We start from the raw sequence: 26,935 nt of genomic DNA, 5'->3' as shown, positions 1-26,935 counted from the left end.
TAATTTTGAAACATTCTGGGTAGTTTCAATTTTCAACTACAATTATGTTGCTTCCAAAATGCTTCATTTGTGCAAACAGTTAATTAAGATCACTCACTGCAAACTAGTATCTACGTTTTCATTTTTAAATATCTTTTAACTGAAAAATATCTCATTGATTTTTAAGTTCTGGGATACATGTGCAGGACCTGCAGGTTTGTTACATAGGTAAACATGTGTCATGATGGTTTGCTGTACCTATCAAACCATCACCTAGGTATTAAGCCCCACACGCATTAGCTATTTATTCTGATGCTCTCCCTCACCCCACTGCGCTCCCTCTCCACAGGCCCCAGTGTGTGTTGTTCCCCTTCCTGTGTCCATGTGTTCTCATTGTTCAGCTCCACTTATAAGTGAGAACATGTGGTGTTCAGTTTTCTGTTCCTGTGTTAGTCTGTTGAGGATAATGGCTCCAGCTCCATCTATGTCCCTTCAAAGGATATGATATAGTTCCTTTTTATGGCTGCACAATATTCTGTGGTGTATATGTACCACATTTTCTTTATCCAGTCTATCATTGATGGGCATTTGGGTCGATGTAACTCAAATGTAACCCAAAACTATAAAAACCCTGTAAGAAAATCTAGGCAATGCCATTAAGGACATAAGCACAGGCAAAAAATTTCATGATCAAAAGCAATCGCAACAAAAGTAAGAACTGACAAATGGGATCTAATTAAACTAAAGAGCTTCTGTAATGCAAAAGAAACTATCATCAGAGTGAACAGACAAGCTACAAAATGGGAGAAAATTTTTGCAATCTATCCATTTGACAAAGGTCTAATATCCAGAATCTACAAGGAACTTAAACAAATTTACAAGAAAAAAAAACTCCATTAAAAAGTGGGCAAAGGACATGAACAGACACTTCTCAAAAGAAGCAATGTATGCAGCCAACAAACATGAAAAAAAGCTCAACATCACTGATCATTAGAGAAATGCAAATCAAAACCACAATGAGAAACCATCTCACGCCAGTCAGAATGGCGATTATTAAAAAGTCAAGAAACAACAGATGCTGACGAGGCTGTGGAGAAACAGGAACACTTCTACACTGTTGGTGAGAATGTAAATTAGTTCAACCATCGTAGAAGACAGTGTGGTGATTCCTCAAAGACCTAGAACCAGAAATACCATTTGACCCAAGAATTCCATTACTTGAAGGAATATAAATCCTATTATAAAAATACCTGCACATGTATGTTCACTGGAGCACTATTCACAACAGCAAAGACATGGAATCAACCCAAAAGCTCTCATTGATTTTTAATGTATTTTTGTTATAGTACTATCACAATTTCTTATCAGGTTTTAGGTAGTAACTTTCCTTTGCTACAAATAGCGTCCTACAGCATTTGACTTCTAATTCAAAAGCTAACCGAGCAACTTCCAAAAGGAAAATCATAACAATGAGCTGGATCAAAAGAGTGTGTAATGTGTCAAAAGGAAATACACCATTCCTAAATAAGTTTTTTACTAATAACAAAGAGGAAGTGATATGGTAATAATTCTCACCAAAAGAATATAATTTAATGATGTTCTTAATGATGCTCTAAGCAACTCTTATACCATATTAGTTTATGGTCAGTCTGCAGTTGCAGATAAGAGTCTGAAACAAACTTGGCAATTGACTAAGAAATCCCAGCTGGCAGTCATCTTAAATTTCCAATATACAGCAGGAAATGTTGCCAGTGATTCAATAGGTGACACCCCTTCCTTTTTTCTTTTTTCTGAGTTACAACAAACTGAAACAAAATTGCCCCAGAAGTTCTGTTACCAGCTAAAAGAATTAAACACAAAAATTCCACTGCAATGTTTCAAAAAATAAAACACTGAATCTGAACAGACATGAAATATTGTTTCCATCAACATTTACACACCACGTCTGAAGCATATTAACTGCATAGCCCAATGAGTATTTCTATAATATAGTCATCATATCTTCAACATTCTAATTATCCTAAGTTTACATTCAAAAGATTAATTATAAATTTCAATACATTATAACAAGTACATGGAACTCAAGTAACCCAGAAAAATATAAACAAAAATTAATTTTGGATGCATTGGATATTGTGAAAATTGATTATATAAATTGGAATCATCTTGTCATATGCAATTAAATTAGAGTCATGAGACGAGGGGGGAAGAAAAGGAAAAAAAAAAGCACTTAGGGCACAAGCACCTGCCCAGGGATTATCTGGCAAGCCAGCTGCTGAAATGACCTCCTATAACCTTAAGATCAGTTTTACCTAGTAGCTGCGAAAAACGAACTGCTGTAACTAACTCTAAGACTAGTTTTACCTACCACAGTCAGTCACAAATCAGAGCACGCCAGCTCCCAAAAACTTCACTAGTGCCAATGCGTTTTCTTTCAAAACAATGCATAACATTTCTCTAATAAAAACCTCAATCTTTTCTTTGTTCTTTGGACATACCAAAGGCCAATGCAGTCTGTGTGTATGCCCAAATTACAATTCTATTGTCTCAAATAAAATGTGTTGTTCAGAGATTCATCTCTATATTTGATTTCTGTTGATAATATCCAATTATATTTTATTCTAATACACTATTTTAGAGACTAGCTATAACATCTTGCTCATAATAAACATCTGAAACTAGATCAATGAGTAAACGTCTATATCTCTGTCAAATCAGCATTTTTACAATACATCTGTGCAACTCAGTGTTGACAGGGGATTTACCAAACATACCTCTCTAGCAATGTTACTCAAAGCTTCATCTTCTGCAGAAAATCGGTCTTTCACAGGTGTTCTTTTCCTTCCAGAACCAGGAGTCCCCATCTTGTGTTCTTAATAATCTCTTAACTTTGAAAGTGATTTAACTGTGTTTTTAGCGCTGAAATAAACAAAAACATAATAATTTAAGGTATTTCTCTTTATGCCATTTTCATGCTCATTTATATATTCACTTTTAACAGAGAAATTATATTTCTTCTTAGAGAAATTCGTCACCAAATGCCTCTTCCCACTACCAAATTATTCCAATAAATTTTAGAATATTTAATTTTATACTAATTACTAAAACTCCTAACTCTTTTCACTATGCTACCCAAGGCAACCTGTGAGAGTGTATTATAATATTAGCCCCAGAAAGCTGCCATCAGCAGAAATTCTACTTAACCATTTAAAATTACTATAGCTGGGCAGCCTGGCCAACATGGTGAAACCCTGTCTCTACCAAAAATACAAACATTAGCCGAGCAGGGTGGTGCACGTCTGTAATCTCAGCTACTCAAGAGGCTGAGGCAGGAAAATCACTTGAACCTAGGAGGCGGAGGTTGTAGTGAGCTGAGATTGCGCCACTGCACTCCAGCTTGGGAGAAAGAGTGAGACTCTGTCTCAAAATAAATAAATAAATAAATAATAAAATCACTATAGTTATTTCTAAAACCAATTTCCATCCCAGAATGAAAAACATTTCAGAAGTTATTCAGCCTAAACTTTTAGAAGCAAATGTTCAAGAGGTTTTACTACTAAGCCTTATAGTTACAAAAGTAACTTTGCTTTTTAGTGTAATTTAAGAAAAATTCCAATTAAACCATGATAACATCAGGCACGGTGGCTCTCACCTGTAATCCCCGCACTTGGGGAGGCTGAGGTGGGCAGATCACTTGAGGCCAGGAGTTCCAGACCAGCCTGGCCAACATGGTAAAACCCCATCTCTACTAAAAATACAAAAATTAGCCGGGCATGGTGGCACATACCTATAATCCCAGCTACTCCGGTGGCTGAGGCACAAGAATCACCTAAACCCAGGAGGCGGAGGTTACAGTGAGCCAAGATCACGCCACTGGACTCCAGCCTGGGTGACAGAGAGAGACTCCATCTCAAAAAAAAAACAAAAACAAACAGACAAAAAAGACCCACAACCATATAAAAGAAAAAATGAAGGTTTATTATTCTGCAATTAACAATAACCAAAACTGTCCATGTAACAAATACCTAAATGTCTGTTGTTACCAGGTACTATAGGAGGTGCTAAAGGTACAGTGATGAAGAAAACTGATGTAGTCAAATGATTAAGAATATATCGCCAGTCGCAGTGGCTCATGCCTGTAATCCCAGCACTTTGGAAGGCCAAAGCAGGTGGATCACCTGAGGTCAGGAGTTCAAGACTAGCCTGACCAACATGATGAAACCCCATCTCTACTAAAAATACAAAATTAGCAGGACATGGTGGCACATGCCTGTAATCTCAGCTACTTGGGAGGCTGAGGCAGGAGAATCGCTTGAACCTGTGAGACAGAGGTTGCAGTGAGCCAAGGTTGCACCACTGCACTCCAGCCTGGGCAACAAGAGGGAAACTCCTTCTCAAAATTTAAAAAAAAAGATTATATCTATGAACCTGTTACTATTACTTATTAGACCTATTTTAACAAAAGGAAGAAGAAAAACCCATCCGCCAGAATTAAATAATAAGGATGAAAAAAACCATCTAACCTTTCTATCACATGGTATTTGAGATTAAAGATTACCATGAAAGAATGCCACCCAAATTTCATGACCTCTTTTCTTCCATACACATTGCTAAGAAGTACAGCTCATTTAGCTAAATATTCCATTAACTTAAAAAAATTTTGACTTGCTTTAACAAAATAAACCAGCAAAATTTCATTATAGTATGAATCACAAAGGAATTCTCAAGTCTGTCTCTCCTAACACAATTGGCTATATTGAAATTCTAAGTGACTTTAATGTACTGGAATTTACTTGATTCAGGCTAAATAAAGCAGAACTACTCCACCAAAAAGTTTTCTCCAATAAAGATTCAGGACATTCCCAAATTATCTGACACCATTTCTCATTCATCAGAGCTAGCTTGTTATTCTGTCCACCAGAATAAAGACTGATGATGGTTTATTACTTTTACTTCACTAGAGAAGATATATCTGGATATGATTATTAAGAACTCATTTAAAAATGGAAACACCAGTGGGGCACGGTGGCTCATGCCTGTAATACCAACACTTTGGGAGGCCAAGGTGGGCAAATCACAGGAGATCAGGAATTCGAGACCAGTCTGGCCAACATGGCGAAACCCCATCTCTACTAAAAATACAAAAATTAGCCAGGCGAGGTGGCACATGTCTGTAATCTCAGCTACTCAGGAGGCTGAGAGAGGAGAATCACTTGAACCCAGGAGGTGGAGATTGCAGTGAACCAAGATCACACCACTGCACTCCAGCCTGGGCAACAGAGTGAGACTCCATCTCAAAAGAAAAAAAAAAGGAAACATGAAAAAATGTATTTCTTAATGTAGCAGCTGATACATCCCAGATAAAAATCAGAACAACTCCTGATAAGGACAGAAAAGTTTTCTCAGAGGTCTCTAATCATCTTCAGCATAAGTTTAAAGATTATTCACTTACCTAATAGTAACAGTATATACATTGCTGGTGGAAATTTTAAACTAGTACAACCACTATGGAAAACAATATGAAGATTTTTTTTTTTTTTTGAAATGGAGTCTTGCTCTGTCGCTCAGGCTAGAGTGCGGTGGTACAATCTCAGCTCACTGCAACCTCCGCCTCCCGGGTTCAAGCAATTCTCCTGCCTCAGCTTTCCAAGTAGCTGGAACTACAGGTGTACGCCACCATGCCCAGCTAATTTATGTATTTTTAGTAGAGACGGGGTTTTGCCATGTTGGCCAGGCTGGTCTCGAACTCCTGACCTCAAGTGATCTGCCCGCCTCAGCCTCCCAAAGTGCTGGGATTACAGGCATGAGCCACCAGGCCTGGCCCAAAGATTTCTTAAAGAACTAAAAGTAGAACTACCATTTGATCCAGCAATCCCACTACTAGGTCTCTACCAAGGAAAAGAAGTTATATGAAAGAGACACATACACACACGTTTATAGCAAAACAATTCACAATTGCAAAGATACGGAAAAAAACCCAAGTGTTCATCAACCAACAAGCAGATAAAGAAAATGTGGTATATATACACCAAGTAATACTACTCAGCCATAAAAACGAATGAAATAATGTCTCTTGCAGTGACTTGGATGGAGCTGGAGGCCATTACTGTAAGTGAAGTAACATATGATCTCACTTATAATTGGGAGCTAAACTATACAGACACAAAGGCATAAATAAGAATGATATAACAGACTTTGGGGACTGGGTGGTGGGGGCAAGGACGGGGCGGATAAGGAATAAAATACTACATAGTGGGTACAGCATAAACTGCTTGGGTGACAGGTGCACTAAAATCTCAGAATTCACCACTAAAGAACTTTCCCATGTAACCAAAAACCATCTGTACCCCAAAAACTATTGAAATAAGTTTTGTTTTTTTTTTTGAGATGGAGTCTTGCTCTTTCTTGCCCAGGCTGGAGTGCAATGGCGCGATCTTGGCTTACTGCAGTCTTTGCCTCCCGGGTTCAACTGATTCTCCTGTCTCAGCCTCCCGAGTAGCTGGGACTACATGTGTGTGCCACCATACCTGGCTAATTTTGTAATTTTAGTAGAGACGGGGTTTCACCATGTTGGCCAGGCTGGTCTCAAACTCGTGACCTCAGCTAATCCACCCGCCTCAGCCTTCCAAAGTGCTAGGATTACAGGCATGAGCCACATGACCAAAATAAAATTTAAAAAAAAATGGTAATGGTGTATACAAATATTAGCCACCCACTAAAAATAAGCAACATGCAACACAATGTTCCTTTTCAGACTAGATTGACAATTTAGTGAATGCACTGTGGTATCATCCAATATTTGTCCGTCAGTCAGCTTTCCAAGGACGCAATGAAAGATATTTCACAGAAGCAGGAGACAAAAATGTAAGCATTTTCTAATTCCAGACACATAAAAATAATTAGAGAATAAAAATAGATTTGGCTGGAAGTATATCAATAGTTTAACAGTGGTTTTTTTAGGAAGACAGGATTATGGATGCATTTTTTCTTAATTCTCTAAAATTTCAATAGCATTAAGGAAAAAGAGATGCATTTTAAAACCAGGTGTGGTGGCTCACGTCTAATAATCCCAGCACTTTGGGAGGCTGAGTCAGGAGAACTGCTTGAGCATAGGAGTTTGAGACCAGCCTGGGCAACATGGCAAAACCCTGTCTCTAGAAAAATTTAAAAAAAATTAGCCAGGCATGGTGGCACATGCCCGTAGTTCCAGCTACTTGGGAGGCTGAGGTGCAAGAACTGACTGAGCCTGGGAGGTCGAGGCTGCAGTGAGCCACGATCACTGCACTCCATCCTGGGTGACAGAGTGAGACCCTATCTCAAAAAATAAATAAAAATAAAAACATTCCAATCTAAGGCTCAAAAAATAAACTAGTCCCCAACTGGATCACATCCAAATTAAACATAATATGCTATACTACTGAGACGCTAATCTGAAACCACTTCTGGTAACATTCTTTTGAATGTACTTCTTTCTTTTCTTTCTCCTCTACCCCATGATCCATTTTCTTTTTCTCAACTAACAATGCCTATCCCTTAGACCTGCCAGAGTACTCCTGGACCACAGATTTATGTAAAAAATTATTCTTTCTTAAAATTGCTTCCAAACAAAATGGTTTCTACAAGCTCCAGAACAGGCAGCCCTGAGAAAGAGATGACAGGAAAAAGCAGAACAGGATAAGCAGGAAATAGGAACAACTTCCTGTCTATCTTCCTTATCCTTCTTGTCATATCTACAGAGAGCACCTAGGTGTTTATATGACTGATTGGCCAGGTCCAGTTACCTTTTTCAGTTCACATGATGCAGATCAAGGACTACCTAGTTCAAATGATAACCTAGTACTTTTAAAAGAACGGTATTATTTGTACCCTGTAGGCAGATTTCCTTACCAATATTAGAAAAATGACCAGACTAGGCAACATGGGGAAATTCTGCCTTAAAAAAAAAAAAAATTATCCAGACATGTTGACGAACACCTGTAGTCCCAGCTACTTGGGAGGCTAAGGTGGGAGGACTATGTGAGCCAAGGGTGGTCAAGGTTACGGTGAGCCATGATAATACCACTGCACTCCAGCCTGGGTGACAGAGGGAGACCCTGTCCCAAAAAAGAAAAAAAAAAAGGAAAAATGAAAGGTTTTTCAGTTCTCATGCAATCTATTTTCTAGTAACTCCAGGTCATTCTATATCAGTGATGGAGGAAACCTTGAAAGAAATAAGATTCCTAACATAGCCAGTGGGAAACTTTTCAACAAAATGACAAAACTGAGAATGCAGACTCAAAGGAAACCTTAAATAGATTATTTTGTTTCTGATCCTAAAGGACTTGCAGTAAATTTCTAACCTAAGGTTTCCTCAAGAACACTTTTCTTCAGGAGCACATTAACTCCTTCCAGTGTTTCCTTGGTGGTATCAAACAACTTAAAGAACTAAACCTTTTCCTCAATTGATAAGAACAAAACTGCTTGTATTTTTGTCAAGTCCTTTACCCACATAGTGTCAAGCTGATTTTCCCCAGATGGTTTTGTCATGACGTTATTTGTCTACTTATGGAAAAGAAGGAAAGTATCTTCAGGATCTTGTGGAATATAAACCTTCCAAAACAGACAGATATTTCAATAAGGCTTTCTCTTCTCCAATGAGCTTCTCATATAATATATGTCTGAAACAATAGGCATTTTGCCATAGTAAAACTGGCACTTCAATCATGATATTGTCCACTTTTGTAAGAACAGAATGTGCATGTAGCATCAGTATGTCACATTCTAAATATAGGACACTTAGAAAGTTCTGTGCCTAATCTGGATCCTGATAGTTCTTTTATATCTAAGTATTGTATCATGAAGAATTCAAAATACTGTACTAGCATGTCTTTGCATCACAGGTGCCATTACAGTGAACACTAGTCTGCACAAGAAAACATTTCCTAGTTATTCATAAACAAATCCCAGTATATGGAATTGTCCCTGAACTAAAGACTTAGTGTGATTGCAGCTGTTGCCACTTGACAAAACTTAAAATGAGAAGATCCAAGTTGAACTGATTGCACTACCACTTGCTGTGTTACCCTCCCCACTTTCTAAGCCTCCATCTCTTTATCAGTTTCATTGATATAACATGGTTAATGTGAAGCTCAAATGAATTAAGAAAAATCCAAGCATTTAATCAACTATAAAGCACTCCATAAATATTTAAAGCACTTTGAATTAACTACCTATTTTGCATATTTAGCTTATGAAACTGACAAAAAAAGCAATCCTTTTCATACTTTTAACTAAACAAAAATATACTCAATTTCCTCCAGCATGCACTGTCCAATAGCATTAAACCATGCTAAGAGTTTCTGCTATAGTATAGAACAATTTGGAAAAAATAAATGCCTTGACTACAATCATTTTACTGTCTAGCACATGTATATAATAAAAACAAAAAAGGAGAATTTTTAAGGTACTGTGTATTCAAAGTTTATTTTAAAAACTGCCAAGTTTTGGGAGTGCAGCCTTATAATGGTTATGCTAGTCCTCTTAGTAGAACACAAGTGACTTGAAACAGAAGATAGAGATCATTCAATGTTCTATTTAAAATATTTGCATATTGTTCTATGTAAATTTTACCTCAAAAGAAAAAAGTCCTCTACACAAATATTAAACTCTAGCCAATCATGTGCATGCTAAAATATTTAGGGTTGAAGTGTACTGAGATCTGCTGCTTTAAACTGCAACAACAGTTGCAACAAAGATAAAATGATGAAATCCAGATGGCAGGTACATGAGTGTTCACAGCACAACTCTTTCAATTTTTCTGTATGTTTAAAAAAAATTTTTTTTTTGAGACAGGGTCTCCCACTCTGTCTCCCAGGCCAGAGCGCAATGGTGCGATCTTGGCTCACTGCAACCTCTACCTCCCAGGCTCAGGCGATTCTCCTGCCTCAGCCTCCCAAGTACCTGGTACAACAGGCGTGCACCACTGCACTTGGCTAATTTTTTTATTTTTGGTAGACACAGGGCTGCACCATGTTAGCCAGGCTCATCTTGAACCCCTGGGCTCAAGCAATCCACCTGCCTCAGCCTCCCAAAGTGCTAGGATTACAGACGAAAGCCACCATGCTCGGGCTATGCTTAAAATTTTTTATCATCAGCCAAGCATGGTGGCTCACACCTGTAATCCCAGCACTCTGCGAGGCCGAGGCAGGCAAATTGCTTGAGCCCAGGAGTTTGAGACCAGCCTAGAAAGCAAAGTGAAACTCTGTCTTTAAAAAAAATTTTTTTTTAATTTTTTATAATAAAATGTTGGGGAAAGAGTAACTGCTTAAGAACCCGGGAGGCGGAGCTTGCAGTGAGCCGAGATTGCGCCACTGCACTCCAGCCTGGGCGACAGAGCGAGACTCCGTCTCAGAAAAAAAAAAAGAAGTGTGGATGACTAGGGCCGGGTGCGGTGGCTCACGCCTGTAATCCCAGTACTTTGGGAGGCTGAGGCAGGCAGATCACGAGGTCAGGAGATCGAGACCATCCTGGCTAACACAGTGAAACCCCGTCTCTACTAAAAATACAAAAAATTAGCCGGGTGTGGTGGTGGGCACCTGTAGTCCCAGCTACTTGGGAGGCTGAGGCAGGAGAATGGCGTGAACCTGGGAGGCGGAGCTTGCAGTGAACCAAGATTGCACCACTGCACTCCAGCCTGGGCAACAGAGCGAGACTCCATCTCAAAAAAAAAAAAAAAAAAAAAAAAAGAAGTGTGGATGACTAGATGAAAAAAAGGCATGGGAATTAGGAATTGCAATTAAAAATCTTGAGTGAAAAAGAAAAGGAAGGCAGAGGTAATCACAGCACTGAAGAATACCTAGTAGTTACATACACATTAAAAATAAAGATTATGCGGGGTGTGGTGGCTCACATCCATAATCCCAGCACTCTGGGAGGCCGAGGCAGGCGGATCACCTGAGGTTGGGAGTTCGAGACCAGCCTGACCAACATCGAGAAACCCTGTCTCTACTAAAAATACAATAATTAGCTGGGCGTGGTGGCACATGCCTGTAATCCCAGCTACTTGGGAGGCTGAGACAGGAGAATTGCTGGAACCTGGAAGGCAGAGGTTGCAGTGAGCCAAGATTGCGCCACTGGACTCCAGCCTGGGCAACAAGAGTGCAACCCTGTCTCAAAACAAACAAACAAACAAAATAAAGATTATGGTAGGGCGCCGTGGCTCATGCCTGTAATCCCAGTACTTTGGGAGGCAGAGGCAGGCAGATCACTTGAGCCCACGGGTTCAAGACCAGCCTGGGCAACATGGAGAAACCCTGTCTCTACAAAAAACACAAAAATTAACCAGGCGTGGTGGCACACATCTGTGGTCCCAACTACTTGGAAGGCTGAGGTGGAAGGATTGCTTGAACCCAGGAGGTAGAGGATGCAGTATGCCTTGATCACACCACTGCACTCTAGCCTGGATGACAGAGTGAGACCTTGTCTCAAAAAAGTAAGATAAAATACAGATTATGGGCAGGCAGAAAATGGCTCCAACCAGAAGAGGAAAACAAGGAAAGGAAAGGGAGAGGAAGACAGTCAGAAGGAGAGGGAGGAGAGAGGGGGGAAGGAGGGACGGATTACAGTTAAAGACATCAGTCCTGCAAATATCTAAATGAGATCGTTACATAAAATGAATAAATTATTAGCAGAACCGACAGAAAGAATACAGAAGGTACATTCAGAAATTGAGGCAAAGTACAAAATGAAAAAAATACATACAGGCAAAACTGGAGAACTTGGCAAAACAAGGAAAGGCAAATGCTAAACACAAACTAAATGTCAGAAGAACACTAGAAACTATAATGGTTAACTTAAACTCATATTTTATAAAGAGTAATGCTTACAAAGGATGAGAACCTATATAATTATTTCTCCTACTTTTACAGTCAGTTGTCCTAAGAATTATCAAAAATATTTTTAAAGTCTCATATTTTGACTACCCACTATCCTCATATCTCCAACACAACTGATAATCTTTCCATTTCCTCTCTTCATATAACATGCCAGTGGCTGTATTTCTTTACTTGGTAGTTATGTTATTCTATAAATGAACATTAATGGGCTATATGTTGGACATAAATCTTTATACTATTTCATCAACTGTGCAGAACCCAAATTAGGAAGATAGACTAAACAATTCACTTACCCGTATTTTCTGAGAAGCAAACCACTTTCTAGTACCATTCAAATAGCCTCCTTTCTTGATACCTTTTAAAGTATCTCAGAGATGTATGGACATACAATCAGAGGATAAAAGAATGAGAGAGCAACAATTACATATTGCTGAGAGTAGGAAAGACTTAAAAGTGTGAAACAGGCCAGGCACAGTGGCTCATGCCTGTAATCCCAGCACTTTGGGAGGTCAAGGCAGGTGGATCACTTGAGGTCAGGAGTTTGAGACCAGCCTGGCCAACACGGTGGAACCCCATCTCTACTAAAAATACAAAAATTAGCCAGGCACGGTGGCACATGCCTGTAATCCCAGTTACTTGGGAGGCTGAGGCAGGAGAATTGCTTGATCCTGAGAGGCAGAGGTTGCAGTGAGCCAAGGTCGCATCACTGCACTCCAGCCTGGGCAACAGAGAGAGACTCCGTCTTAAAAAACAAAAACAAAAAAACAACAACAAAAAAAGTGTGAAATAAAGCAGAAAACAGGAAAAGACTAGAAGTATTAGAAAGAACAAGATAAGCCCAGGTAGCAAAGAACCAAAGAATCAAGATGAAACAAAAAATAAGAGAAATGGGTACACACGTAAGAAGGATATAATTTTTCAATATTAAAAAAATGCAATTAATATGAAGGAGGCTCTAAAGCTAGAAATTTTCATAAAGTAAAACCTATCACATACCTTTAATTTTTCCCTTTTCAACAAATATCTACTGAGAATTTGCAAGGCACTATTTATATAGCACTGTCACTGCCTTCTAAGTAGGCAAAAGACAACACTGGGAAAATAAAAGTGGTAAAGTGACCAGAGAGAAGTTACTCTGAAGCACAAAAGTTTTTATTTTGAAGAAGTCTAATTTATCCATTTTTTTCTTTTGTTGCTTCTTTTGATGTCATATCCAAGAAACCTACCTCAAGGCCATGAAGATTTATTTTTACATTTTCTTCTAAGAGTTTTATACTTTTACCTCTTATATTTAGGTCCATGATCCATTTTCAGTTCATTTTCATATATGATATGAGGCAGGGATCCAACTTCACACTTTTGCACATGAATATCTATTTGCCCCAGCATCATTTGTTGAAAAGACCATTCTTTCTCCCACTGAATTATCTTGCCATCTTTGTCAACAATCAACTGACCATAAAAGTAAGGGTTTACTTTCTGGATACTTAATTCTATTTCATTGAGCTAAATGTCTATCCTATGCTAGTATCACACCATCTTGGTTAACATAGCTTTGCAGTAAATTTTTTAATTAGGAAAGGTGGGTCCTCCAAATTTTTTGTTCTTCCTTTAACACTGTTTGGCTATTCTGGGCCCTTTACATTTCCATATAAATTTTAGAATGAGTTTGTTACTTTCTCTTTTTTGTTTTTTTTGACACAGAGTCTCGCTGTCGGCCAGGTTGGAGTGCAGTGGTGCGATCTCAGCTCATTGTAACCTCCTTCTCCCTGACTCAAGCAATTCTCCTACCTCAGCCTCCTGAATACCTGGGATTACACGCATGTGCCGCCATGCCTGGCTAATTTTTGTATTTTTAATAGAGATGGGGTTTCACCACGTTGGCCAGGCTGTTCTCAAACTCCTGACATCAGGTGATCCACCTGCCTCCACCTCCCAAAGTGCTGGGATTACCGGCGTGAGCCACTGCACCCAGCCTGAGTTTCTTAATTTCTGGGGAAAAAAAAAAAAAAGGAAAGAAAAAGAGGGGGAGGAAAAAAAGGCAGCTGGGGTTTTGATACAAAAATTAGCCAGGTATAGTGGCTCATACCTGTAGTCCCAGCTACTTGCAGGGCTGAGGCAGGAGGATTGCTTGAGCCCAATGAGTAAGCCCTACGCGCAAAAAAAAAAATCACTTAAAAGTCTTTAATTAAGTATTTAGACCTTCAGGTCCCCTTTCCATTGCTAGGCTACTACCTCAGCTTCAACTTCATCTCCTATTCCCCAGGATACCAGAAGTTCTAGAAGACAAAGGGGCTCTGGGGAAGGCAAGGGTGAGCAATGGGAATAGGGATGGAGTAGGAAGTGTGGGCTTAGGTGAAAGTATGCATTTTGAAATGTGGGACTGCTTCAGCCCCCTTTAAATCACCCACCCTGCTACCAAAATATATACGCCTCTTCAAGGGAGGTCAAAATTGACCAACCCCACCTACTTTCAAACCAAGAAGTCTGTGAAAACCCACTAACTCAAAAGAATAACTTAGTGAAAATAAACTACGCAGGGAGAAGAAAATTTCAAAAATAACCATCATTAATATCTTCAGAAAATTAAGGCAAATTATAGCCATGAAACAAGAACAAGAGGCTATTAAAATATTCAGAGAATAGGGTCGGGCATAGTGTCTCACACCTGTAATCCCAACACTTTGGGAGGCCGAGGCAGGCAGATCACCTAAGGTCAGGAGTTCAAGACCAGCCTGACCAACATGGTGAAACCCTATCTCTACTAAAAATACAAAATTAGCTGGGCGTGGTGGCACATGCCTGTAATCCCAGCTACTCAGGAGGCTGAGGCAGGAGAATCACTTTAACCCAGGAGGCAGAGGTTGCAGTGACCTGAGATCACACCATTGCACTCAAGCCTGGGCAACAGGAGCGAAATTCTGTCTCAAAAGAAAAAAAAAAAAATCAGAGAATACAAGATCTTGGAAATTAAAACATGATAGTAGAAATTAAAAATGCAATAGAAATCAGCAATTCCACTCTTTATACTCAAGAGAATTGAAAACTTATGTCCACACAAAAACTTGTAACTGAATATTCACAGTAGCGTTATTCCTAACAGCCAAAAGTGAAAACAATTCCAGTGTCCATCAGCTGATGAATGGATAAGCAAATGTGGCATATCCATACAATGGAATATTATCCAGCCATAAAAACAAATACATTGGGCCTGGTATGATGGCTCACACCTGTAATCCCAGCACTTTGGGAGGCCAAAGCAGGTGGATCACTTGAGGCCAACAGTTGGAGACCAGCCTGGTCAACATGGTGAAACCCCATCTGTACTAAAAAAAAAAAAAAAAAAAAAAGAAAAGAAAAAAAAAATGCAAAGATTAGCCAAGTATGGTGGGACGCATCTGTAATCCCAGCTACTTGGGAGGCTGAGGCATGAGAATCGCTTGAACCCAGGAGGCAGAGGTTACAGTGAGCCAAGATCGCATCACTGCACTCCATCCAGCCTGGGCAACTGAGCGAGACTGTCTCAAGAAAGAAAGAAAAAAAAAAGGAATAAAGTATTGACTCGTGCTACATACAAACAAGGTTGAATCCTGAAAACATGAGAAGTGATAAAAGCCAGACACAAAGATTACATATTGAATAACTTCATTTATGTAAAATGTCCAGAATAGGTAAATCCATAGGGACAGAAAGTATAATAGGCTAGTGCTTTCCACAAAGTCTCAGGTAAAGAGGAAATGGACAGTGACTGCTACGGTATGAAGTTTCCTTGTGGGGGTAACGAAAACCTTCTGGAATTAGGGCTGATGGCTGCACAACTTTGTGACTACACTAAAAAACCACTGAAAAGGTCACTACTTTAAAGGGATAAATTTTATGACACATGAATAGTACCTCAATAAAAAAATTAGTTTTACAAAACTCAGGTTGGGAAATAAAGTTCAAGAAGTCTTACAGAAAACAGAAAAAAAAAAAAGAGGTAGAAAATAAGAAAGAAAAATATATAAGGTTAAAGTATCAGTCCAGAGGGACCAACATTCAAATAACTGGAGAAAGAGAAAACAGGCTGGGTGTGGTGGTTCATGTCTGTAATCCCAACATTTTGGGAGACCAAGGTGGGTGGATCCCTTGAGCTCAGGAGTTCAAGCCTGGGCAACATGGCAAAACCTCCTCTCGTCTCTATCAAAAACTACGAATATTAGCTAGGTGTGGTGGGGACTGAGGCGGGAGCATCGCTTCAGCCCAGGAGGTCGAGGTTGTAGTGAGTCATGTTGGTGCCACTGTACTCCAGCCTGGGTGACAAAGCGAGACCCTGTCTCAAAAAAAAAAAAGGAGAGAGAGAGAGAAAACAAAAATAAATTGTTAATAAACTAACTTCCCACAAGTTAAGAACATAAGTCGCCAGACTAAAGGGGCCCAGCGTGTTCAACACAAGTCCTGAGTTCACACCAAGGTATATCTTAGTGAATTTTAAACAACAAGAACAAAGATGACTTTACAAGCTTCCATGGGGTAGGAAAGTCAGGCCACACATAAAGGATTAAAATGGCTTCAAGACTTTCAAAAGTAATTCTGGAAACAAGAAGATGATAAGAGTGATGGCTTCAAACTCCTGAAGGAAAATTATAGACAATCTATAAAGTAGCCTATACCAGTCAAATCCCTCTCTTTCTCATACTTGATTATTAAAGGCATTTTCAGACATGGAAGTTCTCAAAAATTTGCCTCTTTTACACTCTTTGTCAATAAACTACTAGAAGATAGGCTTCAGCAAGTAAAACTGAAAAACCAACAGACAGGGAAACTTAGCATACAGGAAATAAATCAAACACAGAAGAGGGGCAAAAGGGAATCTCCAGAAGAATGATAGGTATCTCAGAAAGAAAGCTACAGATTGGAGCAATATGACTCAAGAGACATAATGAAGGACTGTCATTACCAAAATCCCCACAGCCTTTGGGGCACATCCATTTAACATGAGATGTGCCTGGTCCAGGTTTTCATTGGAATTTAGTTTGTCTTGACCCCGTGTTGATGAAGGTCCTGGAGCCTAGATGGGCTGAAGACTTATTTCACAGCACAGACATGTTTTGCTTTTCCTTATTCTTGAGAGCTAGAGCATGATAAGCTTAGCTTAGAAGCAAAACCACATAGAGCAATCTACTCTCCCAATCACATTTCTTCTAGATATTTACCGTAGTATCTTGTAAACACTTTAGTTTTGCCAGATTCCCTGACTGTGGGGAGCCTGTGTTTCTCCAGACTCAATAACAAACTTTCCCAATGACTTAGCCAAAAAGGATCAAGGAAGATTCTTTTCAGCTTATCTTCTGAGAGCTTTCATCTAATAGTAGCAGTATGTACCTTTCCTTTCACAGCCTCAGTTGATGCTTGCTATTCAGTTTTCCAAAACAAAATGATATACTTTTTAGGGATACATACCATGGCAGAGATTGGCTCATTGTTCACCAAGGCATTTTCCCTTTCCTTCCTTGCAGTTAAGTGTAGCCATTGACTCAGTTCTAACTAGTGGAATGTGGACAAAACTGATGTATACCACATCCTGGCCTGGCCCGGCCCATCAAACTTTCCATGCAATCTACCACAGTCCCTCTCTTTGTCCTTGCATCTGCCAGCCAGATGCAGGAAATTCAAAGTCTCTGAGGCCCCACGGGGTGGTAGAGTCACTAGCTGAAAGCAGCCTGAGTCCCTCAATGACTTTGTGGAACAGACCACCACTCTGTCACTGCTTTTCAACTCACAGCAAAGATGTGAGTGAGAAATAAATTTTGTGTTAAAAACCACTGATTTGGAAATTATTCATTAAAGTAGTTCAGCCTATCCTGACTAACAGACTTAGGTAGTAGAGCTTTACAGTTTTTCAAAATTAAACATTTTGGCCAAAAATACATGTATGGACATGGAGGATATTGCAGGCTTGAGCAGAGAATGGTCCCAAGAGAATGACTAATATGTTAAAATAGGCTTGTGATTTCCTGGGAGGGAGGGGGTGCCATTAAAGGATATCTTGAGGAAACTTCTAGGATAACTGTAATATGTAATTTCTTGACCTAGGTAGTGAGACCACAGGTATTCATGTATCATTCTTCCTAAAACTGTATTTTTGTTTTATATTTCTCTATAGTTCACAACTAATTATTTATGCAAAATAAATTCGTTTTATAGCTTATAAATTGATGTTACAAGCTAGAATGGATGGATGGATACATAGATAGATAGATAGATAAAGACTCTTGAAAAATCTATTGGCGCATTTAGGGGGAAAGCAACAGGTAAACAGAAAATTACGCAAATGTAAAATGCAAATTTTAACTCCCTGAAAAAACAAAGTTAAACAAGAAAGGAAACAAGTATGACATACTACATGGCTGATCAATAAACAATATTTATTTCATTTTAATGAAAACACCAACTATTGATTTAAAATTTCAAAATTGGAATGTTGCAGGGAGGGAAAATGGAATGAAATAGTGAAGAAATACAAAATAACAATAAAATCACCAGTAAGTCCCACCATCTGAAGATACCCCTATTTTAATAACATTATTTTTTAAACAAAAATTGGTTAATATGGCCGGGCATGGCAGCTCACGCCTGTAATCCCAGCACTTTGGAAGGCCAAAGTGGGCAGATCACCTGAGGTCAGGAGTTCGAGATCAGCCTGACCAACATGGTGAAACCCATCTCTACTGAAAATACAAAAATTAGCCGGGCATGGTGGCAGGCGCCTGTAATCTCAGCCACATGGGAGGCAGAAGCAGGAAAATTGCTTGAATGTGGGAGGCAGAGGTTGCAGTGGGCCAAGATCATGCCACTGCACTCCAGCCTGGATGACAGAACAAGACTCCATCTCAAAAAAAAAAAAAAAAAAAAAAAAAAAGTTCCTAAAACATGCTATTTTGTAATCAGTTATGGTAGACAAATTCTAAGGTGGTTCCCCACCCTAATACCCCTTCCTAGTATTCACACCTTTGTGTAATTACTTCCCCCACGAATGTAGGTGGGTCCCGTGACTTACTTCTAACCAACAGAATATGGCAAAGGTTATATAGGATGCTACTCCCATAACTATGTTACATTATATAAGACTGTCTTGCAGCCTGGTGTGGTGGCTGACGCCTGTAATCCCAGCACTTTGGGAGGCCGAGGCTGGCAGATCACGAGGTCAGGAGATCGAAACCATCCTGGCTAACATGGTGAAACCCCATCTCTACTAAAAATACAAAAAATTAGCCAGGCATGGTGGTGGGCGCCTGTAGTTCCAGCTACTTGGGAGGCTGAGGCAGGAGAATGGTGTGAACCTGGGAGGCGGAGCTTGCAGTAAGCCGAGATTGCGCCACTGCACTCCAGCCTGGGTGACAGAGCGAGACTCTGTCTCAAAAAAAAAAAAAACAAAAAAACACGAACCCTATCATGAACTGTGCATGTAAGGGATCTAGGGTGTGCATTCCTTATGAGAATCTAATGCCTGCTGATCATCTGAGATGAAATGGTTTCATCCTGAAACCATCCCCCCACCCACCCCATCCCCGTCCATAGAAAAACTGCTTTCCACAAAACTGATCCCTGGTGCCAAAAAGGTTGGGGACCACTGCCTTACACCATATAGAAAAGTTGACTCAGGGGCCGGGCATGGTGGCTAACGCCTGTAATCCCGGCACTTTGGGAGGCCAAGGCAGGCAGATCACCTGAGGTCAAGAGTTCAAGACCAGCCTGACCAGTGAAACCCTGTCTCTACTAAAAATACAAAAATTAGCTGAGTGTGGGGGCAGGTGCCTGTAATCCCATCTACTCGGGAGGCTGAGGCTGGAGAATCGCTCAAACCCAGGAGGTAGAGGTTGCAGTGAGCCGAGATTGCACCATTGCACTCTAGCCTGGGCGACAAGAGAGAAGCTCTGTCACAAAAAAAAAAAAAAAAAAAAAGAAAGAAAGAAAGAAAAAAGAAAAAACTCAAAATGGATCAAAGACCTAAACAAATGAGCTAAAACCATAAAACTCGTAGGAAAAAATATATGGGAAAAACTTCATGATATTGAATTTGGCAATGATTTCTTGGACATAATACCAAAAGCACATGCAACAAAAGAAAAGGTAAGTTGGATTTCATCAAAATTAAAAACTCTGGGCAGGGCGCGGTGGCTCACATCTGTAATCCCAGCACTTTGGGAGGCAGGCGGATCACGAAGTCAGAAGTTCAAGGCCTGCCTGGCCAACATGGTGAAAACCTGTCTCTACTAAAAATACAAAAATTAGCCAGGCGTGGTGGCGCATGTCTGTAGTCCCAGCTATTCAGGAGACTGAGGCAGGAGAATAGCTTGAACCCAGGAGGCGGAGGTTGCAGCGAGCCGAGATTGGGCCACTGCACTCCAGCCTGGGACAGAGCAAGACTCCATCTTAAAATAAAATAAAATAAAATAAAATAAAATAAAATAAAATAAAAACTGTGTACATCAAAGCACACTTCAAAAAGTAAAAAGGCAAACCATGGAATAAAAAAAAATTTGCAAATCACATAGCTGATAAAGGATTGATATAAAGAACTCCTACAACTAAGCAACAACAAAAACCCAATTAAAAAGATAAAAGACATAAGCAGACATTTCTTCAAAGAAGATACAAAAATGGTCACATGAAAAGATGCTCAGCTGGGCATGATGGCTCAACACACGTAATGCCAGCACTTTGGGAGGCTGAGGCAGAAGTATTGCTCGAGCCCAGGAGTTGGAGACCAGCCTGGACCTTGCTTGAACCCAGGAGTTGGAGACCAGCCTGGGCAACATGTCTCTACAAAATATTAAAAAAAAAAAAAAAAAAGGAGGCAGGGCACAGTGGCTCATGCCTGTAATCCCAGCACTTTGGGAGGCTGAGGTGGGCGGATCACCTGAGGTCGGGAGTTCGAGACCAGCCTGGTCAACATGGAGAAACCCCATCTCTACTGTAAATACAAAATTAGCTGGACATGGTGGTGCATGCCTGTAATCCCAGCTACTTGGGAGGCTGAGGCAGAAGAATCGCTTGAACCTGGGAGGCAGAGGTGGCAGCGAGCAGAGATCACACCATTGCACTCCAGCCTGGGCAACAAGAGCAAAACTCTGTCTCAAAAAGAAAAAAAAAAACAAAAAGAAGAAGAAAAGAAAAGCAGCTGAACATGGTGGTACATGCCTGTGGTCCCAGCTACTGGAGAGGCTGAGGTAGGAGGACCATTTTAGCCTAGGAGGTCGAGGCTGCAGTGAGGCATGATTGTGCCACTACACTCCAGCCTGGGTGCCAAAGCAAAATCTTGTCTCAAAAAAAAAAAAAAGAAAGACAAGAAGAGAAAAGAAATGATGCACAATGTCACTCATCACCAGGGAAATACAAATCAAAACCACAGTGAGATACCACCCTATTAGAGATTTTATTTTAAAAAAATATATTTTTCTGTGTTAGAAAACAGGGCCAGGCACAAGCAGGCCGGGAGCAGTGGCTCACACCTGTAATCCCAGCACTTTGGGAGGCCAAGGCTGGCGGATCACTTGAGCTCAGAAGTTTGAGACCCTCCTGGGCCACAGGGAGAGACCTCATCTCTACAAAAAATACAAAAATTAGCCAGGCATGGCAGCGCACACCTGTACTCCCAGCTACTCGGGAGACTGAGGTGGGAAGGAACACCTGAGCCCGGGAGGTCAAGGCTACAGTGAGCTGTGTTCGGGCCATTGCATTCCAGTCTTGGTGACAGAGTGAGACCCTGGCTCAACATAAATAAAAATCAATCAATAAGAAAACAGAAAATAACAAATGTTGGCAAGGATGTGGAGAAATTGGAACCCTTGTGCATTTCATTTGGTAATTATCAAATTACTAGCAATTCCACTTCTGGGTACATACACAAAAGAATTCAATGTGGCACTCAAACAGATATTTGTATACTCATATTCATGGTGGCATTATTCCCAAAAGCAGAAAGATGGAAACAACCCATCTGCCAAAAGACGATTAAACAATACGGTATAAGCATACAAAGGAATATTTTTCAGGCTTAAAACAAATGAAATTCTGATACATGCTACAACATGGATGAATCTTGAAGACATCATGCTAAGAGAAATGAGCCAGACACAAAGACAAATATTACATAATTTCATTTATACGAGGTACCTGGAGTACACAAATTCATAGAGTCAAAAAATAGAACGATGGTTACCAAGGGCTATGGGCATGAGGTGATATTGTTTAATGGGCAGAGCTTGTTTAGGATGATGAAAAAGTTATGGAGATGGATAGAGGTGATAGTTACACAATAATGTAAATGTACTTTATACCACCGAATTGTACACTTAAAAATGGTTTAAATGATAAATTCTAAGTTATGTATACAGTCATGTGCTGCATAAGGATGTTCCAGTCAACAATGGATTACACATATTACAGTGGTCCCATAAGATTATAATGGAGCTGTCCTATACAGGTGTGCCCTTTTAAGAGATGGGGCCTCACTATGTTGCCCAGGCTGGAATGCAGTGCCTCTTCACAGATGTGCTCATAGCACACTACAGCCTAGAACTCCTGATCTCAAGTGATCCTCCTACCTCAGCCTGAGTACCTGGAATTACACGTGCACACCACCATGCCTGGCCAATTTTCTAATCTTTTATATCATATTTTAACCGTATCTTTTCTATGTTTAGATACACAAAAATTTACCATTGTGTTATAATTGTCTACAGTTACAGTATTCAGTACGGTGACATGCTGCACAGGTTTACGGCCTAGGAACCATAGACTATACCATACAGTCTAGGTGTGTAGTAGGCTATACTGTCCAGGTTAGTGTAAGTACACTCTATGATGTTTGCATGACAAAATTACCTAATGATGCGTTTCCCAGAACATATTCCTGTCATTAAGCAACAAATGACTGTATTTTACCATAATAAAAATATTTTTAAAAAAGGTCAACAGAGTAAATTTTATGTTATCTATATTTTACCGCAATTTTAAAAACAAAACAAACTTTATTTGATTGCAAAGGATGAATCTGGCAAGACAACAAGAACAATGCCCTCTCATTTCTTTGACTGTTCACCTAGATACAGCATTATCTGTGACAAGGGAAAAAACATCTAATCTAAAGCTGAATTTTTTTCTACATTTAGTCCTATAATCCTTGGGTCACTTAACTGGGATACTCACTTTTTAAAAAAGGCAACGCTATATATTTAGTTTGTTCATGACTTAAGCCATTTAACAGGGAAATAAATTTTTTAACATCCTAATCCTCTGCATACAGTACAGTATACTCTAACTTACAAAATAGAAAGCCAAAAGATTGCTCCTAGCTGTTAATATATTTCTACTTAGGAAAGTGGGCATGTAAGGAACAACATGCTCAGAACAGTAACATAAAAATTAAATTTGCTTCCCTAAAGCAGTAAAGATACCTGTTATATCTTTATTGTGTAAGGAAGGAACACTAAGATATACAGGGTTCAAAATGAAAACAATGGAAAAAGATAATCCAGGATTCTGTAATGAAGGTGTTTATAGTCCACCTCTGAGAAAGCACCCTGATATGTATTCCAAGGCTTTTCCCAGCTCTTTACCACTTTCTTTCTCTGCTGCTCTTTATTTCTTTTCTTTTTCTTTTTTTTCCCCTGAGGAGGAAAGGAAGGCTGAGACTGAGAAGGGAAAATAAGATAATGGGAATAAACTGATAAGGAAGAAAGAAAAAAACTAGTTTATTTTTTCTCCTCACACTGAATCCTAAATACATTATCATCATCATCATTCTCATCATCATAAATGTGAACAACCGCAAATAACTGAAGGCAAAGGAAAACTAAATTTCCTCCAGTCACAACCTCATCTAAAGCAAAAAAGTGGGGGTGGGGGGCCCATCTGCAGGCTTGCATCTATAAATTAAGTTTTTATGCTGAATTCTTCAAACAATCTTGACTGTAATACAAAGCTGCTGTTAAATATGGTGACACGAACCTTGGTCTAAGGGTAGAACACTAAGTTCTTTAACAGCTTTCTAGCCTAAGAAGTGACATCAGTTAAAGAACTTTAAACTCAAGTGTTTCATTCACTAAGTTTAAACAAATCAAGGTTTTCATAAGACACCACATAGTACAAACTGAGTTTAAAGATATAACTTCATGATACTATATAGTACCACAGGAAAAGCAGAATGAGAATTTGGGAAGAAGCTAATTTATCTATCTGAACTCAAAATAATCCTGTAGAATAGTCCGCTATTCCAAGAGTGCTTTTGATCCTAACGACAAATATGAAGGTCTCCGAATTGGACTGCTACTTTAACTGGGGCCCTCCCTATGCCAGTAACAAAAATGCTTTTTCCCTATTGTAAAACATTTGACCGATTCTTGGCAAACACTCTCATATAACCAGAAGATAACATCAATGCTGGCACAATCCTATGCTCTTTCTTGTGCACCTTTTTCTAAAAACTTTCCTCCTGGCTGGGTGCAGTGGCTCATGCTTGTAATCCCAGCAATTAGGGAGGCCAAAGAGGGTGAACGACATGAGCCCAGGAGTTACAGACCAGCGTGGGCAACATGAGGACACCCCGTTTCTACAAAAAATACAAAAATTGGCCCTGCGTGGTGATGTATGCATGTAGTCCCAGCTACTTGGGAGGCTGAGGTGGGAGAATCACCGGAGCCTAGGAAGTCAAGGCTGCAGTGAGCTGTGTTCATACCACTGGACTCCAGCGTGGGCATCAGAGTGAGACCCCGTCTCAAAACAAACAAACAAACAAACAAACAAACAAACAAAACCTTTACTCCTTAGTTTTCCTTAATAAGAGGAAGAAGCAGGGGAGGAGGGGGTAGCAGCAAAAACTTGGATCCTCGGATATACGGGCTAAGTAGTTGTTCACCCCAAAACCTAGCCTTAATCTTCTGAAGGCAAAATGTCCTTTATAACTCCCCCTTCTGTGCTTGCCACTGATCTAAACCGCAGGCCTTCCTGACTTGCAACAGGACCAGGGCAGATTATGGTTATGTGGTAGGTTCTTTCAGGCAAGCTTTGACAAGGTCTCAAAATAGACCCTGGGCACAAGCCAGGGAAGCTGCCACTCACGAGTTCCGACTTCATCAAGCTATAGCCCTTCAGTATGTAATTATTTTTTTCTCTCTAGTGTCTCTGTCATTTCAAAAAGGCAAAGAATCCTGAATCTCCTCCTGGCCACAAGTAACCTGTATAACATCAAACCTAAGCCTCCTTTATTCTGTTTACAAAAACTTTGCAGAATAAAGATCGAATCTGTACCTATTTCCTGCCTTGAGAAAGTAATCCATCAATAGCACTCCAGTTTGCAAAAGGATTTTTGGATCCCAAACTCCATAGGGGTTTATTTTATTATGTATAGATTAGGATGTGGAAGGTAAAGGAAAAAAGGAGGTAGATTATTTACTTCTTTCCTGACTAATAATATAGTAGCCGACTTATGCAGGGCAACAAGTTAAACTATACACAATGCTTTTAATTGATACTGGTCATAAAATTCTGAAACAATCAACCTACTATAAGATGTAGCCATTTAACTATTATCAAATATAAATGCTTCTATATGACAGTACCAGTCTTCAAACCACAATATTTCTACTTTTACCAATACAAATAAAATTAATCACCTGACACTCAAATGTTTTTAAGTACCTTATAAAATACATTTGCAATATTTTTTAAATGGACAGATGGATAAAGAATGCAAAGTAATTAAGAGCTCCTTTCCCCTTCCATAAGCCCAAGAAATAAGTTAAATTCCATTATAAATAAAGCCAATATAGGATTGAAATAGTTTTAACTTTTCATAACTTCAGTCCCGATCTTACAGTCACACTTTGAAAATACATTCTGTATAGATACTAACTAGTGCAAAGACTTATATATGTATTGTTCATTATAGCAGTGTCTGCAGAAGGCTAAAAACAACCTAAATATCTGTCAATAGAAAATGGTAAAATAAATTATGGAAAATGAATAAATTATGGTTCATCTACACTAGCAAGACATGCAGTCTTTTAAAAAAAAGTAAGAAATATGTGCTAAATACAAAAAGATCTTCATATGTCAAAGATAAGAATGAAAGATACAATATATTTCTCCTAGACATATGTGATTGAATATGGTTGCTTGGATTGGGGGTTGGGGTAAGGAAAGGCTGGGAGTTTGTGGTGGAAAGCAGACTTTCTTTTCATCATATACCACTTTTTAAAACGTTTTATCAATTCTTAAAAGTCCCATAAACACCTACTGAACCTATGAAATAAGCATTCTCCTATAATGCCATTTCTTCCCCTTCCCTAATTATCTCTACTTTTATCTATTGCTCTCCCTACCACTAGGCTAAAACAAATGCATACATACGTTCCCTATGAAGTGGAATTATCTCTTGACCTCCCCATCAAAATAAATGAATAATGAACTAATGAAAAAGTATAACACATGATCAACCCAGTTTTTAGCCTAGTGTTTGACTCCTTTGAAGTCCAGCATAATTTATTATAAGCCAAAAAGTTCACAAGGTAAGTTTTGTTCAATTCCTTCCTTCTGAAGTTTTAAAAGTTGAGTTTTATTGGCCAGGCACGGTGGCTAATCCCTGTAATCCCAGCACTTTGGGAGGCCAAGGCAGGCAGACCACGAGGTCAGGAGATCGAAGCCATCCTGGCTAACAGTGTGAAACCCCATCTCTACTAAAAAATAAAAAATAAAAAATTAGCCAGGCATGGTGGCGGGCACCTGTTAGTCCCAGCTACTGGGTAGGCTGAGGCAGGAGAATGGCATGAACCCGGAAGGCGGAGCTTGCAGTGAGCCAAGATTGCACCACTGTACTCCAGCCTGGGCGACAGAGCAAGACTCCGTCTAAAAAAAAAAAAAAAAGTTGAGTTTCATTTATTTATTTTTGAGACAGGGTCTCACCCTGTCTCCCAGGCTGGAGTGCAGTGTTGCTTTCAGGGCTCACTGCAGAGCTCATGCGGTCTTCCCACCTCAGCCTCACAAGCAGCTGGGACTGCAGGGACACACCGCTAGCTAATTTTTTTGTAGAGACAGGGTCT

At 39.6% G+C, this 26,935-nt stretch overlaps 1 protein-coding gene across 10 annotated transcripts in view; it reads right to left on the bottom strand.

The window, feature by feature from the left end:
• LRRFIP2 (LRR binding FLII interacting protein 2) overlaps positions 1-26,935 on the bottom strand; it is a 133,210-nt gene that overhangs the window by 101,036 nt on the left and 5,239 nt on the right. For all 10 annotated transcript variants that reach the window (XM_030812145.1, XM_030812138.1, XM_030812137.1 and 7 more), the window contains exon 3: positions 2,754-2,898. In XM_030812145.1, the coding sequence (XP_030668005.1) occupies positions 2,754-2,843 (90 nt within the window). In that variant the 5' untranslated portion in view covers positions 2,844-2,898. The remainder of the gene's footprint in view (positions 1-2,753; positions 2,899-26,935) is intronic.

This window comes from Nomascus leucogenys, chromosome 4, assembly GCF_006542625.1.
Source record: "Nomascus leucogenys isolate Asia chromosome 4, Asia_NLE_v1, whole genome shotgun sequence".
Lineage (NCBI taxonomy): Eukaryota > Metazoa > Chordata > Mammalia > Primates > Hylobatidae > Nomascus > Nomascus leucogenys.
The sequence above is the reverse complement of the archived record's forward strand: the minus strand, read 5'-3'. Positions and strand labels throughout refer to the sequence as shown.